This window comes from Sporothrix schenckii, assembly GCF_000961545.1.
Source record: "Sporothrix schenckii 1099-18 chromosome Unknown Cont47, whole genome shotgun sequence".
Classification (NCBI taxonomy): domain Eukaryota; kingdom Fungi; phylum Ascomycota; class Sordariomycetes; order Ophiostomatales; family Ophiostomataceae; genus Sporothrix; species Sporothrix schenckii.
Genome location: NW_015971148.1, coordinates 285,430 through 303,640, shown reverse-complemented (window position 1 = coordinate 303,640; position 18,211 = coordinate 285,430). Strand labels below are relative to the sequence as shown.

At 60.3% G+C, this 18,211-nt stretch overlaps 8 protein-coding genes across 8 annotated transcripts; 3 read left to right on the top strand and 5 right to left on the bottom strand.

Moving 5' to 3' along the window:
• Nucleotides 1-208: 208 nt before the first annotated feature.
• Nucleotides 209-509, bottom strand: SPSK_03770 (uncharacterized protein; the record flags this gene model as incomplete). Its single annotated transcript, XM_016730604.1, has 2 exons — nt 209-379; nt 459-509. 2 exons carry the CDS (start codon nt 507-509, stop codon nt 209-211), a joined length of 222 nt encoding a protein of 73 aa, XP_016584663.1.
• A 1,485-nt stretch (nt 510-1,994) lies between these two features.
• On the top strand, nt 1,995-2,210 carry SPSK_03817 (uncharacterized protein; the record flags this gene model as incomplete). The annotated part of the gene is made up of 1 exon (XM_016730649.1): nt 1,995-2,210. One exon carries the CDS (start codon nt 1,995-1,997, stop codon nt 2,208-2,210), a length of 216 nt encoding a protein of 71 aa, XP_016584662.1.
• An 813-nt stretch (nt 2,211-3,023) lies between these two features.
• On the bottom strand, nt 3,024-3,326 carry SPSK_03769 (uncharacterized protein; the record flags this gene model as incomplete). Its single annotated transcript, XM_016730603.1, has 1 exon — nt 3,024-3,326. One exon carries the CDS (start codon nt 3,324-3,326, stop codon nt 3,024-3,026), a length of 303 nt encoding a protein of 100 aa, XP_016584661.1.
• Nucleotides 3,327-4,775: 1,449 nt separating this feature from the next.
• Nucleotides 4,776-6,416, top strand: SPSK_03266 (uncharacterized protein; the record flags this gene model as incomplete). Its single annotated transcript, XM_016730106.1, has 1 exon — nt 4,776-6,416. One exon carries the CDS (start codon nt 4,776-4,778, stop codon nt 6,414-6,416), a length of 1,641 nt encoding a protein of 546 aa, XP_016584660.1.
• Nucleotides 6,417-6,604: 188 nt separating this feature from the next.
• SPSK_03328 (uncharacterized protein) lies at nt 6,605-8,080 on the bottom strand (the record flags this gene model as incomplete). The annotated part of the gene is made up of 1 exon (XM_016730166.1): nt 6,605-8,080. One exon carries the CDS (start codon nt 8,078-8,080, stop codon nt 6,605-6,607), a length of 1,476 nt encoding a protein of 491 aa, XP_016584659.1.
• Nucleotides 8,081-8,858: 778 nt separating this feature from the next.
• On the bottom strand, nt 8,859-9,851 carry SPSK_03504 (hydrolase of HD superfamily; the record flags this gene model as incomplete). Its single annotated transcript, XM_016730342.1, has 2 exons — nt 8,859-9,718; nt 9,788-9,851. The coding sequence occupies 2 exons, from the start codon at nt 9,849-9,851 to the stop codon at nt 8,859-8,861; spliced, it is 924 nt and encodes a 307-aa protein (XP_016584658.1).
• Nucleotides 9,852-11,313: 1,462 nt separating this feature from the next.
• SPSK_03229 (uncharacterized protein) lies at nt 11,314-13,086 on the top strand (the record flags this gene model as incomplete). Its single annotated transcript, XM_016730070.1, has 1 exon — nt 11,314-13,086. The coding sequence occupies one exon, from the start codon at nt 11,314-11,316 to the stop codon at nt 13,084-13,086; it is 1,773 nt and encodes a 590-aa protein (XP_016584657.1).
• A 452-nt stretch (nt 13,087-13,538) lies between these two features.
• On the bottom strand, nt 13,539-17,995 carry SPSK_02936 (nuclear pore complex protein Nup155; the record flags this gene model as incomplete). The annotated part of the gene is made up of 2 exons (XM_016729784.1): nt 13,539-17,518; nt 17,617-17,995. 2 exons carry the CDS (start codon nt 17,993-17,995, stop codon nt 13,539-13,541), a joined length of 4,359 nt encoding a protein of 1,452 aa, XP_016584656.1.
• Nucleotides 17,996-18,211: the final 216 nt, after the last annotated feature.

Genomic DNA, 18,211 nt, shown 5'->3' with positions numbered 1-18,211 from the left:
ATCCCGAAGCAGATGGGACGTTGTAAGCTTAAGCGACGTGATATTATTGCAAGAGGCCAAGGCTGATCCACACGAAAAATACGGCGTACCTATTATTACGTCGTATTGGCATAAAGCACAACGACCACCGTTGAAACGCCAGGATCATAAGAGTTTGGATAAAGGATACGGATCCAGGGGCGAGGCGAGGCGAAGAAAGAATGACAGGTCACACTGACATATTCGGTGTCATGTTTGAAATAAAGGAGAATGTTGGCGTAGCACGACGCAGCGACAACCCAACCCGGCAAAACATATGCCGACTGATTTCCACTGGCTCGTGGACAGCGGTTGACGGTCCATCTCCTTGCGCAGCAGTCCCAAGGCGTTGGGAGCGAGCCTGGTCAGTCTCCGTACAAGAAAGGTGCAATTCGGCGCACAAACGCACCTTGAGCCAAGACGGGCAGTGCTGCACATACCCCGTACAACGTGTACGAAATGCACTGCAGACGCCCGTCCGATGGGGTCATCTTGCACGAGTCATGGGCCCTGCACGCCGTGCTTCTCGTCGCAGTTGACGTGCTCAGACAGGCGCCAAAAGAGGGCGACTGGCTTTTCAGTCGGCGATGTCAAGGTGAGTGCCCGAGTGTGTTCTCGGAGACGGGTATCTTACAGAGTATTTGTGGTGTTTGTTGTATTTGTGACAGTCCGTAATACGCGTCGTATTATGTACGGAGAATCGTGGACAGTGCATTCGGCGACTACCTCAGGGATGTCTTTCTGCTGCAGATCGAATACCATCACGCTTTCGTTCCCCCTTACGAATGTAAGTTGTATTGGTGCCCCAATTCTCCGTAGCGACAATGCCGAGAACAGCTTGACCAAGAACAGCCAGTTGTTGTTAAACAGTGGGTCGCTGTCAGTCGGTAAATTGCTTTTCTTTTTCGCTCCTACATTATGTCTGTGTCCCCTCTTTTCAGTCTATGCTTTTTTACAGTTATTTCTTGCGGCACTATGTCAATCACAATAGCCCACAAGGGAGCGAGGGAGCGCCCGCGACTAGCGACGGGCCTTGCACTGTAGCGCAGCGAACGGACACGTTTTGTAAGCTTGTTAGGTGTAAGTGAATCGGACGACAACCGAGCGAACGGTGAAGGACGAGTCAACGTCAACTCTCTTCTGAACTACGAAGCACGCCATGCATAACAAGAGTCGAGAGTAACGACAATCCACAACTGCTGCCGCTCGGAGTGGCCAAGTCGCCCGTTGCAGCCTGGGGAACTATTGAGCAGCCAAGATGCAGCTTGCCCAACATATCCCCAGGTATCTTATTCGTCCCAATTTGTCGTCGCAATTTGGCCTTGGCCGCCTTGCAAACGCAAACGCACCGCCCGGACAGTAGCGTCCCCTCCTTGCTCCTTTTGGGTGGTCGTTTGGCGGTCACGCGCCCTGCAAAAATGGGCAAATAAAGACAGTCGACAGCCAATGAGGAAGCAAACACGCGCGTCGTCTTTTTAGGTTTCTGTTCACAACTCCTCATTCTTTTTCGGACTCCGGAGTACGGAGTAGTACCCCTTGGCGGCCTTTCCATCTGTCAGATCTCTCTTTTACCCAAGTGACCGGGACGAGACCAAAACAGTCAAACGAGTGATGGAGAGAGGGCAGAATAGGGAAATGATGAGAAGAGAAAAAGCAAAACCAATGAAAAAGGAACAAAAGAGGGGGTGAGAGGGAGAGGCGGCAGGGAAGGACCCCCTGGTCCCAGGTATTATTGTCTCGTGAAGTACGACATTGTTCACCGTTGTCTTGCGTGTCTTGCTTCTGCTTTCTTTTTCGTTCCTTTGCGGGCACCTTGCAAGGAGTACTTTGTACTCACTATCACGGCCTCTAGACAGGTTCCGCTCTCTCGCGCGTCTCTGCCAAAGTAAGACAAATGGTAGCAAAGTAAGTCGTAGAAACGGCCAAGCTGGAAACTCGCCCATGCGGAGTGTCCATCACTTCCTCTCTGCGTCAAAATGGCTCTCCCGCCAAGGGGCAAATACAAACACAAACAACAAAAAGGGGTCGGTAGCATCTCGACCCCAAACCTGATCCTGAACCTGATCCTGATCCTGAACCCGGCTGGTGTGCTGAACCAAATTTCTGGTCATGGAAAAGATGACCAGTCAGACTGCGACTCCCGACGGTGCGTCGCAAAATACCGCCCCATGCCGCTCTGCCGCGCTGTCTGATGTGGACTTGCCAATTTCCAATTGCGACCTCCAGATCGGCGACACCGGCACCGACACTACCAATGGCAGACGAGTCCGTTTTTCCCCGTGAAGAAAAGGATGACTCGCAATGTAAGTCGTATTTGGTACGGAATACTGCCGCTGAAGAAGGGGCAAAGGGCACACGAAACGGAAAAGAACAGCGTCGATACTTTGTTAAAACCTCAAATAAAAGGGGAAAGGCAAAAACGCAGCGAGGGTAGGACCGAAACGTGGCAAACAGCCGAATGATCGCCAACAATAGACTGCAATATGTTTGTTTTTGTTTTATTTTCATTGTTTTTGTTGCTGCCTCCTGCAAGCAAAGCAATATTGTGGCTGGCAGGGATCGCCAAATGCATCGTTATTGGTATTGGCAGTCTTGTTAGGTTGCACTTTCAAGTAAAGCCAACTCTGGGGGCGGACAAGGGCACCCCAGCTCAGCATCTAAACATGCAGAAAAGAGGCAGAAAAGAGGCAGAAAAGACGGGGTGAGGAACCGGTAGCATGTTGGCTTGTTGTCTGTTGTGATGGAGCATTTTTGGGTACCGTTCCGTGCAACTACTTTAATTTTTGTATTATCTATACTTCGTATTTCCAACTTTGGTGTGACTGGAGAGGAGAGGACGAGCGGATTGATCTCACCCGTCCCAGTCCAGAACCAGAACCAGACTTTGAGTTTCGTTCCCTTTGCCTGCCGGCCAAGGCCAATACACTGTCGCCATGTCCATGTCCAGGTCCATGTCTATGTACTATGCAATGTGCCAGTGGCTTGCCAATGTCTCTCTCTGCGTGTTACAACTCCACACCGCGCGCCGTGCGAGCATATTGCAGACAGCCACGGCCGACTTGGTGTCTCGCCCTTCTCTTGTTTCTTCCATGCCAACCGCCTTCTTTCTCCTTCCCCAGACCCAGGTTGCATCGTGTCTCCCAGCCATTGTCTGTTTCTGGTGTTGTAGCCGCAGCCTCACCCAGGTTGGGCACTGCTCCTCTCTTTTGCTCCTGTCTGCCTACCTCCTCCTCGTCTGTTCCTCGTCTCCTCTTTCCTCGTTTGTCTGCCGGTGGCACACCTTTTCGATCGCAAACTCCACCCAGCATCCTGGGCATGCAAGCATGTACTCTGTACCTCCTCTTCTCAATACACCTACGGAGTACATCGTACATGTAGACAGACCTAGACATCTCGTGTCCATATGAGACAGTCTCTGTGTCGCCTCCACATTCCTTCAACTTGGAAGTCGGAACGCATCTTGCGACGGTCATTCGCAGCACGCATCCCGTCACCGATCTTTAAATAGCTTAGCCTTTTTTTCCTGTGAACAAACGACCCGCTGTCTCCGCCTCGCACATCCTCGCTGTAGCCCTGTCTCTTTCTCCAGACCCCGGTACGACGTAATACCGCTCGTCTTCTCCTCCTGGCACGGCACACCCTGGCCTACCCTGGCAGAGCACCCTGGCACCTGCAGCAGCGGGAATGCTATGTACGTTAGACTGACAGAATACTTTACTCGACACCCCCTCTTTCGCCGCCTCCTCTCCTCTTCGTTTCTGCTCAACTTACCCGGCTGTTTGGATTTTGTGGAGAAGAATATACAGAGAAAGACGACAGCCTGTCGAGTCGCGACCGATTCCGTCCGCCATTCGTTTGTTCGTTTGTCTGTTTGTTTCTCTGTTTGGTCTTCTTTGCAACTCGCTCGTCGCTCGTCGTCTGTTTATTGCTTCTGTTACGGCACTTCCTATCAAACGAGAGAGTCTAGACCGGCTGAAGCGCTCCACGGACAACGCCTCCTCCTTCTCCTCCTCTGCGGGCACAGGCGGACACAACCGCCGCCAGCCAACTGCGCGCAACCCCAGATCAGCGTCAGGCACCTGGGCCCCAGAGCCCCAGAGTCCCAGACATCGACCCGACTTCCGCCTCACACCACCTCCCTCTCTCGCCTCTTCTTTCCACTTCTTTCCTCTCCGCGCCGCACAGAGCGTCGATCGTCTCCTTGTCTTCTTTCGCCTCCTCCTTTTCTTCGTACCCACCCGTCCTTCACTTGCCCTGGAGCACACGACCGTTGCACGACTCCTCTGGCCAGACGCGCATCGCCTTTCTCTGCGCTGTACGAAACACTTCCCTTATTTGTTCTGTCGGTGGAGCCCGAGCAGACGCACACTCTACGAATCATCCGTCGTTTACGAAATATTCTTTCTTTCCTTCTTTGCATGCCTCCTACTTGTCTTACATCCCCTCCCAGCCGACGACGCACTCTCTGTACCAGACCTCATATAACACCCTCTTTCCCCGCACGCTTTCTGCACCTCACTCTCATTTCCTCTCACCGGTCTCATCTCTCATCTCATTCGCCATCTCATATATTCACGTCGACGACACATTAATCGTCACTCACTCGCCTCAGCATCAAAACATACAATACGACCTCGTCTGACCAGCCGCCATGACATGATCCGTGCACCTACCCTTTCGGTGTTGACAGGCTATGGCACTTGGGTCTTCTTGACGTCCCCTTCATAGTCAACGAGCACCTTGTCCCTGGAGCCCCGATGGCTACACAGGTCGACTTCATCGGCCGGGGCGGGTCGTTCAAGTCGTTCCGGCCATGGCGGCATCGAGACCAGACGGCCGCCGGACAGGCCGCCGGACATCGCACCGAACTAGAATCAACACACGACAGTGCCCAAGAGACACACGGCGATGACACTGCAGAGGCCCACTCCACGGACGTAAACGTGTCCCATGTCGTACGGAAAGAACGGCCACCACCAGCACAGAGAGAAAACCACCGTCCAAGGGCTCTCCTCTCGCCGTCGACCTCGCCGTCGACCTCGCCGTCGTGTCCCTCACAGCGGATCTCGGCGTCCCATCCAGCGCAGGCCGATATCCTGCTCGACGACCCAGCGCCACCACTGTTCACGGCATCGTCGGCGGCAACCGACGAAGACGCGATACCACGCACGCCAGGGCCGAGCATTATCCTGTCACAAGAGCCGGAGGCAGAAACAGAGCCAGAGTCAGAGCCAGAGCCAGATGCGTCACTCGTATCATTGTCCTCGGAGGCAGAGCCTTCCGCTAAAATGCCACATGCATCACCACCATCACCACCACGGCATGCGTTCCCCCGCCCGTCTCTCAAGCGCCGCCGCGATCTCTCCGATGTCGACGGCCCCAACACTGCCGCCCTCTGCTGCAAAAAACGCCGCCTGCGTCGGTTCCTGATCACGTCGCGCCTCTCGCAACCCTTCTCGCAGCCGGCCACGCACATTCTCAACCGCGAGTCCGTGGCCGCCGGCGACAAGCGGTTTTTGAAGCTGGCGGCGATTATGAATGCCAAGAAGCTGATGGCGCCGGCAAAGACGTCTTTGTTGTCGTCGTCGTCGTCGTCGTCGTCGTCGTCCACGTCATCACCAACACACACACACGCCCACGCCCCCATGGCCAGCGAAGTCATTTGGCGCGCCGCCATGGCCAACCGGCTGCGGCAACGCCTCTATGCCGAAGCCACAGCCGCATCGACGGCCGGCCGGCCCCTGACGGGCATTCCCCTGTCGCTCATGGCCAACATGGCCAATGCGCGGTTTACGATTGTGCCCGTGTCGACGGCCGCCATGGCCGGGCGGGCGACGACGGCGGCGACGACGACAGCGACGACACAACGACCCGCCACCCCCGCATCCCCCAGGCCCCCCCTGTCCATGTACTCTGAGCCCCCCGGCGCCGGCTCGTCGGCCGTGTTTGCCCCGGCCGCCGCGCTCAGCCGGTCCGCGCCGCCACTGGCGGCGCACCGCCCCATTGTCCGGGCCGTCTCACGGAGTCCCAAGCTGCGGCCGGTCAAGGACCCGAAGCGGCCGGGCAGTCGGCAGGAGACCCAACCGGACAACCGCCACGACAGTCGCCAGGAGAACCATCACCACCACCACCACCACACCGACGACGACAGCGACTGCGTGTTCGCCTTCCCCGCAAACGAGCACAGCAACACCACCAACGGCGTCGTCGACGACATGGATGACGATGTGGCTGACGACGGCTCGGAAGAAATCTATGCCGACTTTAGCGTGCTGTTCAGCAGCGCGACGGCCGGCGACGAGCTGGACGACCTGGACGGGCTCGACGGGCTGGATGCCCTGGACGGGCTGGACGACTACATGGACGAGCTGGACGGCATTGCGCATCTGCCGCGGTGAAGGGGGAAAAGGGGGAAGCGTGATTGTCACAAAATATGATACCAGGCGTTGGGAGGATTTATTTCATAGGGTTCGATATTCGGGTTGCTTTACTATTCAGTACATGTAACATGCAAATGAAATGTCATAATGCTCGCTCTCTCTTTTGCCCGCCTCGCTCGCGTTCCCGCTGCCTTCCGTCGCCCCCATCACGCGTTGTTTCGCTCATGTCCCCACTGCTCGCTGTCCACAAACGCCGGCACCTCCTTGAACCGGAACAGAATGGCCTGCTCCAGCGGCGGCAGCCCCGCCTCCAGCGCCCGCGCAATCAGCACCTCGCTGGATTCGTACGACATGTCCGCGCGCCACTGCTTCACGTGGTACAGAAACCGCATGGCCAGGATCCTAAGGTTCTGTACGGTGTGCGACGGCCGCAGCAGCTCCGCCAGGAAGCCGGCGTGGCCGATGCGCAGGCCGCCCAGGCTGCCCTGCAGGTGGGCCCGTCCCTCGCGCGCCGTGGCAGTGGCGGCCGACGCGGCCGACGCGGCGGGGCGCGCTTTGCAGAGGGCATGGATCCGCTGGAGGGTGGCGCGGTTGCTCAGCGGCACAAAAAACATGTGCTCCTCGGGCGCCGCCGCGCTCCCAAACAGGCCGCTCGCCACGGCCTGCGCGCGCGTACCGGTCAGGACAATCTCGTCAAAGTAGACGAGCAGCTGCGGTGGGGGGGACCTCGCGCCGGCGCGGTGGGCGGCCGCCGCGGCACAGCGCTGCAGCAGCGGAAAGATGGCGGCGCCGACCTGCGACTGCAGCAGCTCGTGCTTGACGGCAATGCCGCCGCCTCCGCGCACGGCTTCATCGAGGCAGCCGATGAGCTGGTGCTGGGCCAGGTCGGCGATGCTGACGGTGCTCGCCGGGTTGATGGGGGCCGGGCCCGGTGGCGGTGGCCGGGGCGCCAGCGGCGGGGCCACGTTCGGGACGCGCCAGACGGCGACGTCGTCGTGGTCGTGGTCGCCGTCTTGGCCAACTTCGTCTTCGTCTGTATCCGGCGGCGTCGCCCGGCCCAGCAGCATGTAGTCGACCCGCCGCTTGCTGTTCAGCAAGATCGTGTCCCGCGTCGGGTCAAACCACACCGGCTGGCCCTCGGCGCCAATGGTCCAGCGGCCGCTGCGCAGGGCCGCCGCGCGGGACTCGAAACACGTGCTGGCCATGGCCTGCGGCATGCGGCTGCCGACACTGGCCCGCGCACGCGCGCTGACCACGGTGACGCTGTCCCCCTGCGGGGCAGAGCTCGACGCGTACTCGTCGGCGTCGGCGTCAAACGGCCGCAGGCCAATGACGCGGCGCGGCAGGGCCTCGGTCCAGATGGCACTGCGAATCTCGGCGGGCAGCGAAGAGAATGTGATGCGGGGTGTGGTGGAAGGCGTGGAGGGATTTGCCATTGTCGAAGTTGTAGAAGAGGGTGTTTCGTGTCCGGCAAGACCTGCCGATTCCGGGGTAAGTCCTGACTCTGGCTCTGGTGCTGGTGCTGGTGCTGGTGCTGGTTCTGGGTCTGGTTCTGGTTTCGGCTTTGGTCCTGGTGTCTCTTCCACGGACGCTTCCGCTGCGGTATCGCGCTCAGCGGCAAAGGCCGACCGTAACGCGGCCCGTCGAGGTCGGTGGTTCCGTATAAATAGTGCAGTCAACATGAGGGCCAGTCAGACGTTGGTCGTGGACGGTGCTGGTCTTCTCAAGAGGTCGGATTAAAATGAAGTACAGCAACACATTCGTAAATTCAATTTAACGTGAATCCAGACGACAGAGTATTTATCGTTGCAGAGCGCCCATGCTCCCTTTCAATAAAATATCTCGGTGCCTGAGCAGGCTACAGGATTTCTCAAGGCCGTTTGTGCGTGGATGTCTCGCAACAACGCATTGAATCTCCTTTGTTTATTTGTGAGAGCCTCGCCATTCTTCACTAGCAGCTAGGCACCGGCAAAAAATGGTATTGTTTGGGAAATGCAATCCCTGACGCGAGGCCTCGGGGGGCTGCGCATGGACGCAGTGATGCTGTGGTGTTAATGATTGGTGATGTCTGCCTTACTTGGCTTGGATTGGCTGTGCCTTCAAGGCTGAATTGTCAACACCGCGCAGGTCCGGGGAAAGCCCCATAAATAATGGCACAAAAGTTAAATTGGAAATAAATAACCGCGGAGGTAAATTTGACGGCATATAGGCCATTGGAAAATGAGCGGTTTGGACGACAAATGCTACGTCGTACAACAAAGTCTATGGTCATTCAAAAGCGCTGTCGCGTTTGTTGCGTCCGCTCTCGCTGTTTCTGTCTGCTGCCAAAATAAAATGAAAACCACAAGAAAAATACAAATGCAAATGCTGTTGCCAGTGTCTGTTCTATTCTCTACCATCTGGTGGCCATTCCCCCCGTCCACCTGCCCAGCTCCCTCGTATTCTGACGCTCTGCGCCGTTTATGTCAACGGGGCATGGCCGTCGGCTTCGTTGGCTTCGTCGACACCGTTCGTCTTTGACGTCGCCGCCGCCTCCAGCTCTGGCATCGTCGGCTGCCCGGGTGGTGCCTGTCCGCGGCTCCGCCACAGCGCATCCCGCTCCTGCAGCAGCGCGGCCGCCCACGCGCGCGTCTCCGGCAGCACCATCTTGGTCGCGACGTATGCAAACTCGCCCAGGTCGACGTGGCCCTGCCCGCGCGTCTCGTACTCGTGCATCTGCAGGAGCAGCTCCATCTTGTCGACGTCGTGCACGAAATGGCTCTCGGGGGTCGCGGCGTCTTCGTACTCTTGCCAGATGGCCCGGATCTCGCGGCCGACGGCCCCGGTGTCGTTGTCACCATCTCCCCCCCCACTACCACTCTTACTCCCACCCCAACCCCCCACCTGCCCCAGCAGCGTCCCCGTAATGTAGTCCATGGTCGAGGCTTCGCGGCGGCTCTTTTCCGGCTTGGGCACGCCGTCCACGGGCGTAATGTCCCCCACGAGCGCCTCGGCCATGTCGTGCACCAGGCACATCTTGATGCACCGGTTCATGTCGAGGCGCGCGGCCAGCGCCGGCGGCGCCAGCATCGCCATCAGGGACATGCGGTACATATGGTCGGCAATGGACTCGCCGTGCGTGATGCCGAACCGGCGCCAGCCTTCGCGCTTGGTGGTTTTTAACAGCTCGAGCAGGTGGAAGTAGGGGAGGGGCGACGACGTGTTGGGGGCCGGTTTGCTGTGTCTGTCGCTGTCGCTGCCGGTCGGCGCAAAGATGGCCTCCGTGGCCTTGTCGACCGTCCACTCGCCGGCAATCTTGGGCGTCGGAACCACGCCGAGCTCTGGGGGACGAGCGCATTAGCGGGGCGTCAAAGTCGTCAATCTGTCATGCTGGGCGCAGGATGGCCTACCTGCAATCAATGTCTCGACCGTGATTGCCGAGCCGTTGGGCGCCGGCTTGCTGTTGGCTGCCATCGTGGTTGGGTGGGAGGAGACAATCTGTCGAGATTGGCGGAGTGTCGAAGGCAATGAAGAAGGACGACCAGCGAACTCTCTGTGTCAATATTTAAGAATGCCGTTTCGGTTGGCTCTTTGTCTTCCGCTCGGTCGTCTTCTTCGTTTCTTCGCCGTGTTGCTTCTAATGTTGGAGTACGAGGGAGGAAGAGGCAAAAACTGGCACTCGCAAAACTACTAAAGGCCCCCTACACATCCCGCCAAAACCCGCTACGGCATGTAAACACAGAGGCCGCTATCGCATATCGTTTGCGCTGGGACATGTGGCCCTGTGGGCCAATCAGCGATCAGAGCCGTTCGGCTTACTCTGTTTGTGCCTTCAACAGCCGCTTTTGCACATGATCTAATCTATCTTTGTCTTGTCTCAGCAGTTTGCTTTCGAACAGAAGATGTCAGAACATTGAGGCGGCGGGGCCTGCTGATGGACGTGTGAGTGACTCTGCATCTGCAGAGTTTTGTACTATTTTCTTTCTTTCTTTCTTTTTTATTTTCTTTTTTTCTCTCTTGTTGCCTTTTTTATTATTATGTCGTCATGGATATAAAATAAATTAAATGTAAATAAATTCTACGTAGATTCTTCTTTCGCAATAGTATCCCATTTACTCTCTCTCAGAATTCTCCAGGACGTTGTTACTCTTAATAAGTCGGTACTCTTGCTTTACTACTTGCTAGATATAAAGAATTAGTCTTACTTCGCCGTCGTTCCATTCGCAGTCACTTTCTGCTGCAGCTTTCCTTCAGCGGCGGCGCCAACGTGCGCGTGTTGACTTTAAGCCGCGCTTGTTTACTGCGATTGCTGGGCAACGCACGCTCCACCTGACTTTTAGCGGTCTTTGGGCGAGCACAGGGCTGTCGAGCACGGCACTTGTGCTGTAATAGTGCTTGCGTCTGGGCTCGCATTCGATGGATCGACCGAGTCGGCATTATCTGAGATTTATTCTTATCGCCAAAAAGTCAATATTCTTAGTGACAGGGCCCCGTCGTACCTCGTCAGAGTGTCACGTCGCCCACGTCGCCATCAACCCACACGACGTCCCGATGACGAGTGTCTGCCTGCTGCAGGCGTCTTAGCGGCCCCAGGCTATAGCTCGCACAGCTACCCCAACAAAGAAGGCTCCAACTGCCCTTCACGTCAATCTCGTGACATCCCGCCGCACTTTGTGCAGCCTCACTCTCTTCGACTTTTACGCCATAGACCATCGACAGCAGCAGCCTTATCCACCCGCCCACCCCCGGTGCACTCGATCGTAGTCAACGCCCCATCTCGAACTTCAGCCTCGCCTCCCTGTTGGCCAGCATGCGCTGCTGAGAGCGCGTGCTGTGAGACGACGACATCACGCGCGGTCACGAGCCACCGCAAGCCTTTCCAAACCATACTCGACGAGTCACGTTCACTTCTTCGCTGCGCTGCACCTCCACCACCATGGCGGGCTCCCCACGTCCCGAGTTCCATGTGCCCGGCGCATACCACTTTGACAACCCGTTACCATACGCCATTCCCACGCCACGCGCCCTCGGAGCCGACGTCTTTCGGCCGCCTGTCGCGTCCTCCCCGACCGACTCGACCTACCTCGATCTGGCACGGTCGGCTGGCAGTCTCTACTCGGACGTCTCGTCGGTCGCCGACCATGGCGCCAAGCGGAAACGCGCCGCCCAGGACTCACGGGAGTCGACGCCGCTGGCCGAGTGGGATGCGAATGCGACATTCGGACAGCATGGCGGACGGCACCTCTACACACTGGCCGGGCAGATTGACGTCCAAGGCGCTCCGGGCCTGCACGACGCCATGGACGAGAGCGTCTATTCGGACGTCGAGTATCGACGTGCCTTGGGCCCACATGATGCGACAGCCGCAGCAGAAGCAGCGGCCGACGACGCGCAGTCTGATGCAGATCGCTGGACGGTGCTGCACGCACTCGGCAACGTTGTCGGCAAGGTCTGGGAGTTTTGCACAGCGGGCGCCTTCCGCGGGTTCCATGCGGGAGGTGGCGAGAGTTACGACTGGGAGACAGGCAAGCCGACGGAGATTGTGGGAGAGTCGCCGACGCCGCAACCACAAAGTGAAGAGCACAAAGACGAACCAACACTAACACGAACACCCCATCCCGCCCACGACGACCGCGACCGCGAAACGACACCGCAGCGCAACGGCAAGCGACGGCAGGTCAGCGCTGCGGGCGACGAGCTGGGCCGCAACTGGGTCATTGTCGATCCGAAGCTGAAGCAGAGACAGTCACAAGCCCACGCACAAACACCGAGGCGGTCGACTGCACAAGGACAAGGACAGGGACACGGACTAGGGCAAAGGATACATTTGCGCGGTGGGAGGGCGTCCACTTCGACCACGCCCGCCGCGGCAGACACACGCACGCCGGACCGGCGAGCCCCGAGCTACACGCGAGGGTCAGCAACAACGACGGTGACGCCCAGCACAGCAGCGTCACGGCGCATCAACACACCGATATCACGGATCGCCGGTGCCGCCACGACCACCCCGCACGGTCACCGCGGTGCGTCGGCCGCATCGGTTGCTCGCGTGTCGCATACCGGCAGTCCGTCGTGGTCATCACGCGAGCCTGCCAGTTTTGCCTCCTTTGCCTCACCGCGGGCCTCCACTCCAGCCGGTGGTGCCAAGACCGTCTCACCACGGCGTCCTTACGCAGCCTCCTACAATAGCCCTGGCGGCAGCCGGATCCCCTTACCGCAGCCCAACGGCGCCGATGCAAGCTACAACAACCCCTTCTCACGAGCTGCGGTTGCCGCCTCACCACGGCCTACCAGTCGAGCCGGCGGACGCTCCAGCAGCATGGTCTTTGGCGCTGCCGGCAGCCCTGCCCAAAACGGCCACGGCCCCGGCCATGGCCATGGACACGCACATCGCCGAAGCCATAGCGGCCGCGTCGGCGTGTCGCCGCTGCTGCCAAAACAAACGTCGGCCGCTGGTCCTGCCAGCCTCGACGCCGACACGTCCCTCGGCCTCACCGAGAGCCCCCGCCTCAACGACGAGGCCAAACGGCTGGCCGCCCAGAACCTGGCGGCCGAGCAGGAGTCGGACGCCAAGATGGAGGCCTTCAATGCCCGGCTGCAGCAGATGATCCGGCAGGGCCAGGAGGCGCTGGGCACGACGTTTGAGGTGGACGGCGACGACGACGACGGCGGCGGCAGAGGCGTAGACGACTATTGGGCGGATGATTGACTGCCAAAGATGGGCGGCGTGGCGTTGTTGAATAGTTTTCTCTTCTCTGCGTGTGGTGATAGTTACCCCTTTTTAATGCATTTTTTCAACGACCCAGTCACGCGAACGAAACATCTACCGGAAATGATGGTACTACTTGTATGAAAAAAGGAGATTCTGCTACAATACCTTCCGTAGGTGTAGGTACAGGTAAGCCACGGGCCACGGGACTAAAAACAAAAATCCAAATGGAGACCAGACGTAATGTAATTTAATTACAAAGAAAGTAAGAGGAAAGTGGAAACAAAACAAAGTAATGCATGAACCGCAATACCGACCGACAACCAAAACAACAAGAGCAAAGAGACAAATGGCAAATCGACCAAAATACATGTATGTTTCCCCTTCCTTTAGCATTTTTGTGAGCGCCCCTCACCCCTTCGGGGCTCACTTCGTTCGGGGGCCTCGCTGGCTCACCGGAACCGCATCGTCGACCGCGCCGGCCGCACATTGCTGTCCACGCGCGCCCGCAGCTGCCGCGTCTCGTGCAGCGTCTGCTCCAGCTCCTCCTTGGCCCGCGCGTCCCGCACCGACGCCAGCAGGTCCGTCATTGCCCGCTCGGCCCGCGCCATCAGGTCGGCCACCCACGGCCCCAGCTGCGACCCAGACCCGGACGACGTGCCGGCCCCGCTCCCCAGCGCGTCGCCGGCGCCCACCTGGCCCGTCACCTCGACGTCGTGGCACCACAGCGCCACGGCCGTGTCGATCCACGCGACGACGACGCGCCGCCGCCGGCCCGTAAAGGGCACCTCCTGCGCGTCCAGCAGCCGCTCCAGGACGTGCACGACCATGGCGTGGGACACGCGCAGCTGCAAAAACAGCAGGACCGGCCACGCCGGGTCGGCGCCAATGGACGCGTCCTGCTGGCGCGTCAGCGCGTACTCGCAGAGCGTGCCCAGCAGCGTCTCGACGGGGAAGATGAGCGCGTCCAGCGACGTGCGGTGCGCAATCGTCTGGATCTGCACCGAGACCGCCTCGTACGGCAGCGGCGGCGGGCCCAGGGCCGCGACGGCCGCGTTTTGGGCTGCGTTCGTCTTGGTGCGCACGGCCTCCTCGTACGCCGCCAGCCGCGCCTCAATCTCCTCGTGCGTGCTATTGATGAGCTGCTTCCACGTGTCGGCAATCACGCGCGGGTTGTGGTAGTCGGCCGCGTTGTAGATGAGCAGGCACAGGTCGTAGTAGCCGGCCTGGTCGGCGTAGCCGTTGAAGAGCTCCGAGAGGCCCAGCACGGCGCCGTCGAGGTCCGCCGCAATCTCCACCTTGCGCTCGTCGGGGATGCGCCCGTCGGCCAGCAGCCGCTCCAGCAGGTCGTCCTGGATGTGCGCAATGTCGAGCAGCTCCGTGACCTCGTGGTTGAGCTGCTGCTGCCGCTGCCCGCTGACGCCCGCCGACGACACGCTGGCATTGGCCTTGGCGCGGCTCAGCAGCGTGATGCGGTCCTTGATGCCAATGGCAAACGCCGACCCGGCCAGGTTGAACTGCACCTGCGCCGCGTCAAAGAACCGGCTGCGGTGCGTGTAGAAGCGGCACAGCAGGTCGGCGTGCTGCACGTCCGTCGCCGCCAGCCGCTGCAAGAAGGTGACCACGTGCGGCGAGTCGATGGCCAGCAGCCGGTCCGTCAGGTTCTCTTCAATGTACCACTCGTACAGGTCAAAGTGGAACACCTCGTCGGCCGCGTCGTTGACCACGTTGTACGCCTCGGTGCGCTTCGTGAACGCCAGCGTCGGCCGCCCGTCAATCTGCTCCGGCTCGGCCGACGAGTCCGTGTCGAGCTGCCGCAGCACCGTGTGCACCAGGTCGTAGCACCGCTTGCGCTCCTGCCACGGCGCGCGCCGCGGGTCCGCGTCCGGCTTGCCGTCGTTGAGCCACGCCAGCGCCGCGTTGCCGCGGTCCTTTTCGTGCGCCACCATCAGGCACAGCTGGATCGCGCCCGCGTAGTACTTGAGCTGCACGTACTGCGCGACCGCGCCCGTCAGGTTGGCGTACGTCAGGCTGCCCGCCACGCGCTCAAACAGGTGCAGGCTCTCGCTGAGCAGGCCGCGCGCCGCCTGCGGCGACTTGATCTGCTCGGACGCGCGCTGCAGCTGCTCCTGTGCCTTGAAGATGACCACGTCGTCCGGGCTGCAGAAGCTGCCGCAGCGCCGCCGCAGCGCGTCGGCCACCGTCTCGACGTTAGACCCGCTCTCAATGTTGCGGTTGACAATGGCCTTGACCAGCAGCTTGGCCAGGTCCTTGCCGGCCGGCCGCGCAAACAGGCTCTCGTACGTCAGCTGCCGCAGCTGGTCGCGCGTGCCGTCGTCAAGGCGAACGTAGATGTCGGCGACGCGCTCGTCAAACAGCATCAGCACAAACGAGATGCCCTCGGAGATGCTCTCCATCAGCTTCTGCAGCGCGTGCAGCGCCTGGTGCTCGGCCTGCAGCGCAATCTCCTCGTGGCGCGTGGCCCGGCGCCGCACGTCCGTCGGGCCCGACAGGCCCTGGATGCTGCCGGCGTTGGCCTTCAAGAACGTGCGCAGCCGCTCCAGGTTCTCCTGCACGGCCGTCAGCTTGCTCGTCGGCACCGTCGATCCGACCACGACGCCCGCCGCCGAGTGGTTGACCGTCACGACCCGGGCGGCCCACAGCGTGCGCACCAGGCGGGTCAGGTACAGGGCCAGCGCGTCGTGGCGTGACGACAGGCGCACCGAGTCGATCGTGATGGCGCTGCTGTCGGTCTCGGCCACGGTCGGCTGTCCGCCGTAGTTGACAAAGGCCGTCTTGGCGCGGTCCTCGGTGGTCTGGTCCGTCGCGCGGCTCGTGCCCGCGCGCAGGTCGCTGCCCTGCCCGCACGCGACGGCGAGCGCCGTCGCCACCGTCTCCACGCGGCCGTACAGGTGGATGAACTTGCGAATCTCCTTGTCGAACAGGTCGTCGCTGCCGAGTGTCCGCACGGCCGTCGCAAAAATGTCCACCAGGCGCCGGCGGCGCACCACGTGCACCCCGTCGTTGGTGAGGATGGCAAACTCGCTGGGCGGCGCGTCAAACTGCACGGCCAGCTCGTTGCCGAAGCCGAGCGGCTGCTGGGCGGCCGCAAAGGGCTGGGTGACGAGGCCCACGTCGAGCGCGTCCTTGGCGCGGCCCAGACTGATCCAGTTGCCGTGTTCGTAGTACTTGAGGGCCGACGCCGGCGTGGTCACCTTGATCTTGCCCGTCTCGGGGGCCGACAAAAAGAGGCGCAGCTCCTGGTTACGCACGACAAAATCAAAGCAGAAGCCGGGCGCAAAGCGGACGCCCTTGGTCGTCGGATCGAGCGAGCGCGACTGCAGGTCGACCATGGCCGGGTCGCTGGCCGCGGACCGCGCGAACCCGTTCGCCGCCGACAGGGCCACGGGCGCGGCGGCGCCGGCCTCCTTGGGCGGGAACTTGACAAACTGCACCTGCATGGACTGCGGTGCCGTGTTGGACGAGTTCATGGTGTAGGACGCCGAGCTGGTGGCGCTCAGAAACAGGCGGCAGCCCGTGCTGGTGACGGCCACCAAGTGCAGCTTGGACGCCTCCTGCATGGCAATGGGGCTGATGCCGACGATGCTCATGCGGTCGGTCAGCAGCGGCGACGTGTTGATCATGTGCGTGATGTCGCGCAGGCAGTCGTTCTTGTGCTTCTCGATGACCTTGGTGAGGCGGTCGGGGCTCTCGATGTGGTACGTGCGGATGGTCGACTTATTGGACAGCGTGTAGAGCAGGTTGCGCGAGTTGTCGGCGACCATCTGCACGAGGCTCTCGTTGTTCTTCTGCGTCCAGAAGTCGAGGCCGGCGGGGAACGCAGGCACGACGGACGACCAGCCCGGGTGGCTGTGGTTGGTCTTGCCGACGCGGTTCGAGAACCACTTCTCCTCCTGCTGGTAAAAGATCTCGTGCACGTCCGTGTCGCTGCGGCCGCCCAAAAAGATGCGGCCCGCGGCCGTGCCGACAATAAACGACACGTTGCCGCCGCCGCGGTGGATGGACATCTTGGTCTGGTACAGCGAAATCTGCTTGGAGCCGGTGGGCGTGGGCGTGGCCTCGACGCCCAGCAGGATGATGTCGACCTCGGTGGCGACCACCAGGACGTGGCTGATGTTCTTGACAAACACGCCGGGCTTGGGCGGGACGAGGCCGATGGCGGTGATGGCGTGCGGCTGGTCCTCGAAGCCGATCAGCTCGGGGTTCGGCTGTGTGTAGTCCCAGAGAAACAGGCTGCTGTCGATACAAGCGTAGGCGTGGTTGATCTCGGGGAAGAGGCCCATGGACGTGACTAGCTGTGACACGTTGTACCGCTCAAAGATTTGGTCCGGGATGGGGTAGGTCTGCACTTTGTGGAAAGGAGCCCAGGCCGACTCGGCGCCGTGGATGTCGTACTCGGACGAAGCGCCGGCTGAATTGTTAGCAGGGGGGGACAATATATGGGAGACTCAAAAAAAAAATCCAAAAAAAAAACAATTGAATGTCAAAAAAGGGACAGGGGAGACGCACGTCGGCAGTAGGAGTCGAGGTCTGGGTAGCTCTCCTCTAGCTGAAGCACCCGGTTGACGGAGCCGGCTGCCTTTTGGATGGGTGTCAGAACAGCCGGTGCGGGCAGGGCCATCACGGAGTCTGCCTGTTGTGCGCTGCCGCCCGGCCGCTGGGAGAGTTGCTGTTGCTGTTGCTGTAGCTGTTGCTGCTGCTGCTGCTGCAGCCGCTGCAGCTGGGCCGAGGATGTGGTTGCGCTGCCAACGCCAGACGAGGCCGAGAGCGCTGCTGGTGCAGGGTCAAACAGCGACCGACCGCCATCGAGCCGGGACGAGGCTGCCGGGCCGGGCGTAGCAAAGTAGGAGCCGGGGATCTGGCGCCTTGGGGTGGACAGCATCGCCATGGCGGGCGAGGGTGTGTGCTGTCACGGGGCGATGGCCGCCGGTGATGTGTGTTGGATGGTGGCCGTTTTCAGTGGGTTGTTGTTTGTCTCCAGGTAGTCCAAAGGCAGGTCGGCCTCCCAATTCCTCTGGTTCGGAGATGCACGACAGAGTTCAGAGGAGCTTCCGATCGATGACCGCAGGTGTCGATGTCGAGAGCAGTGAATGGGGTGCGGCGT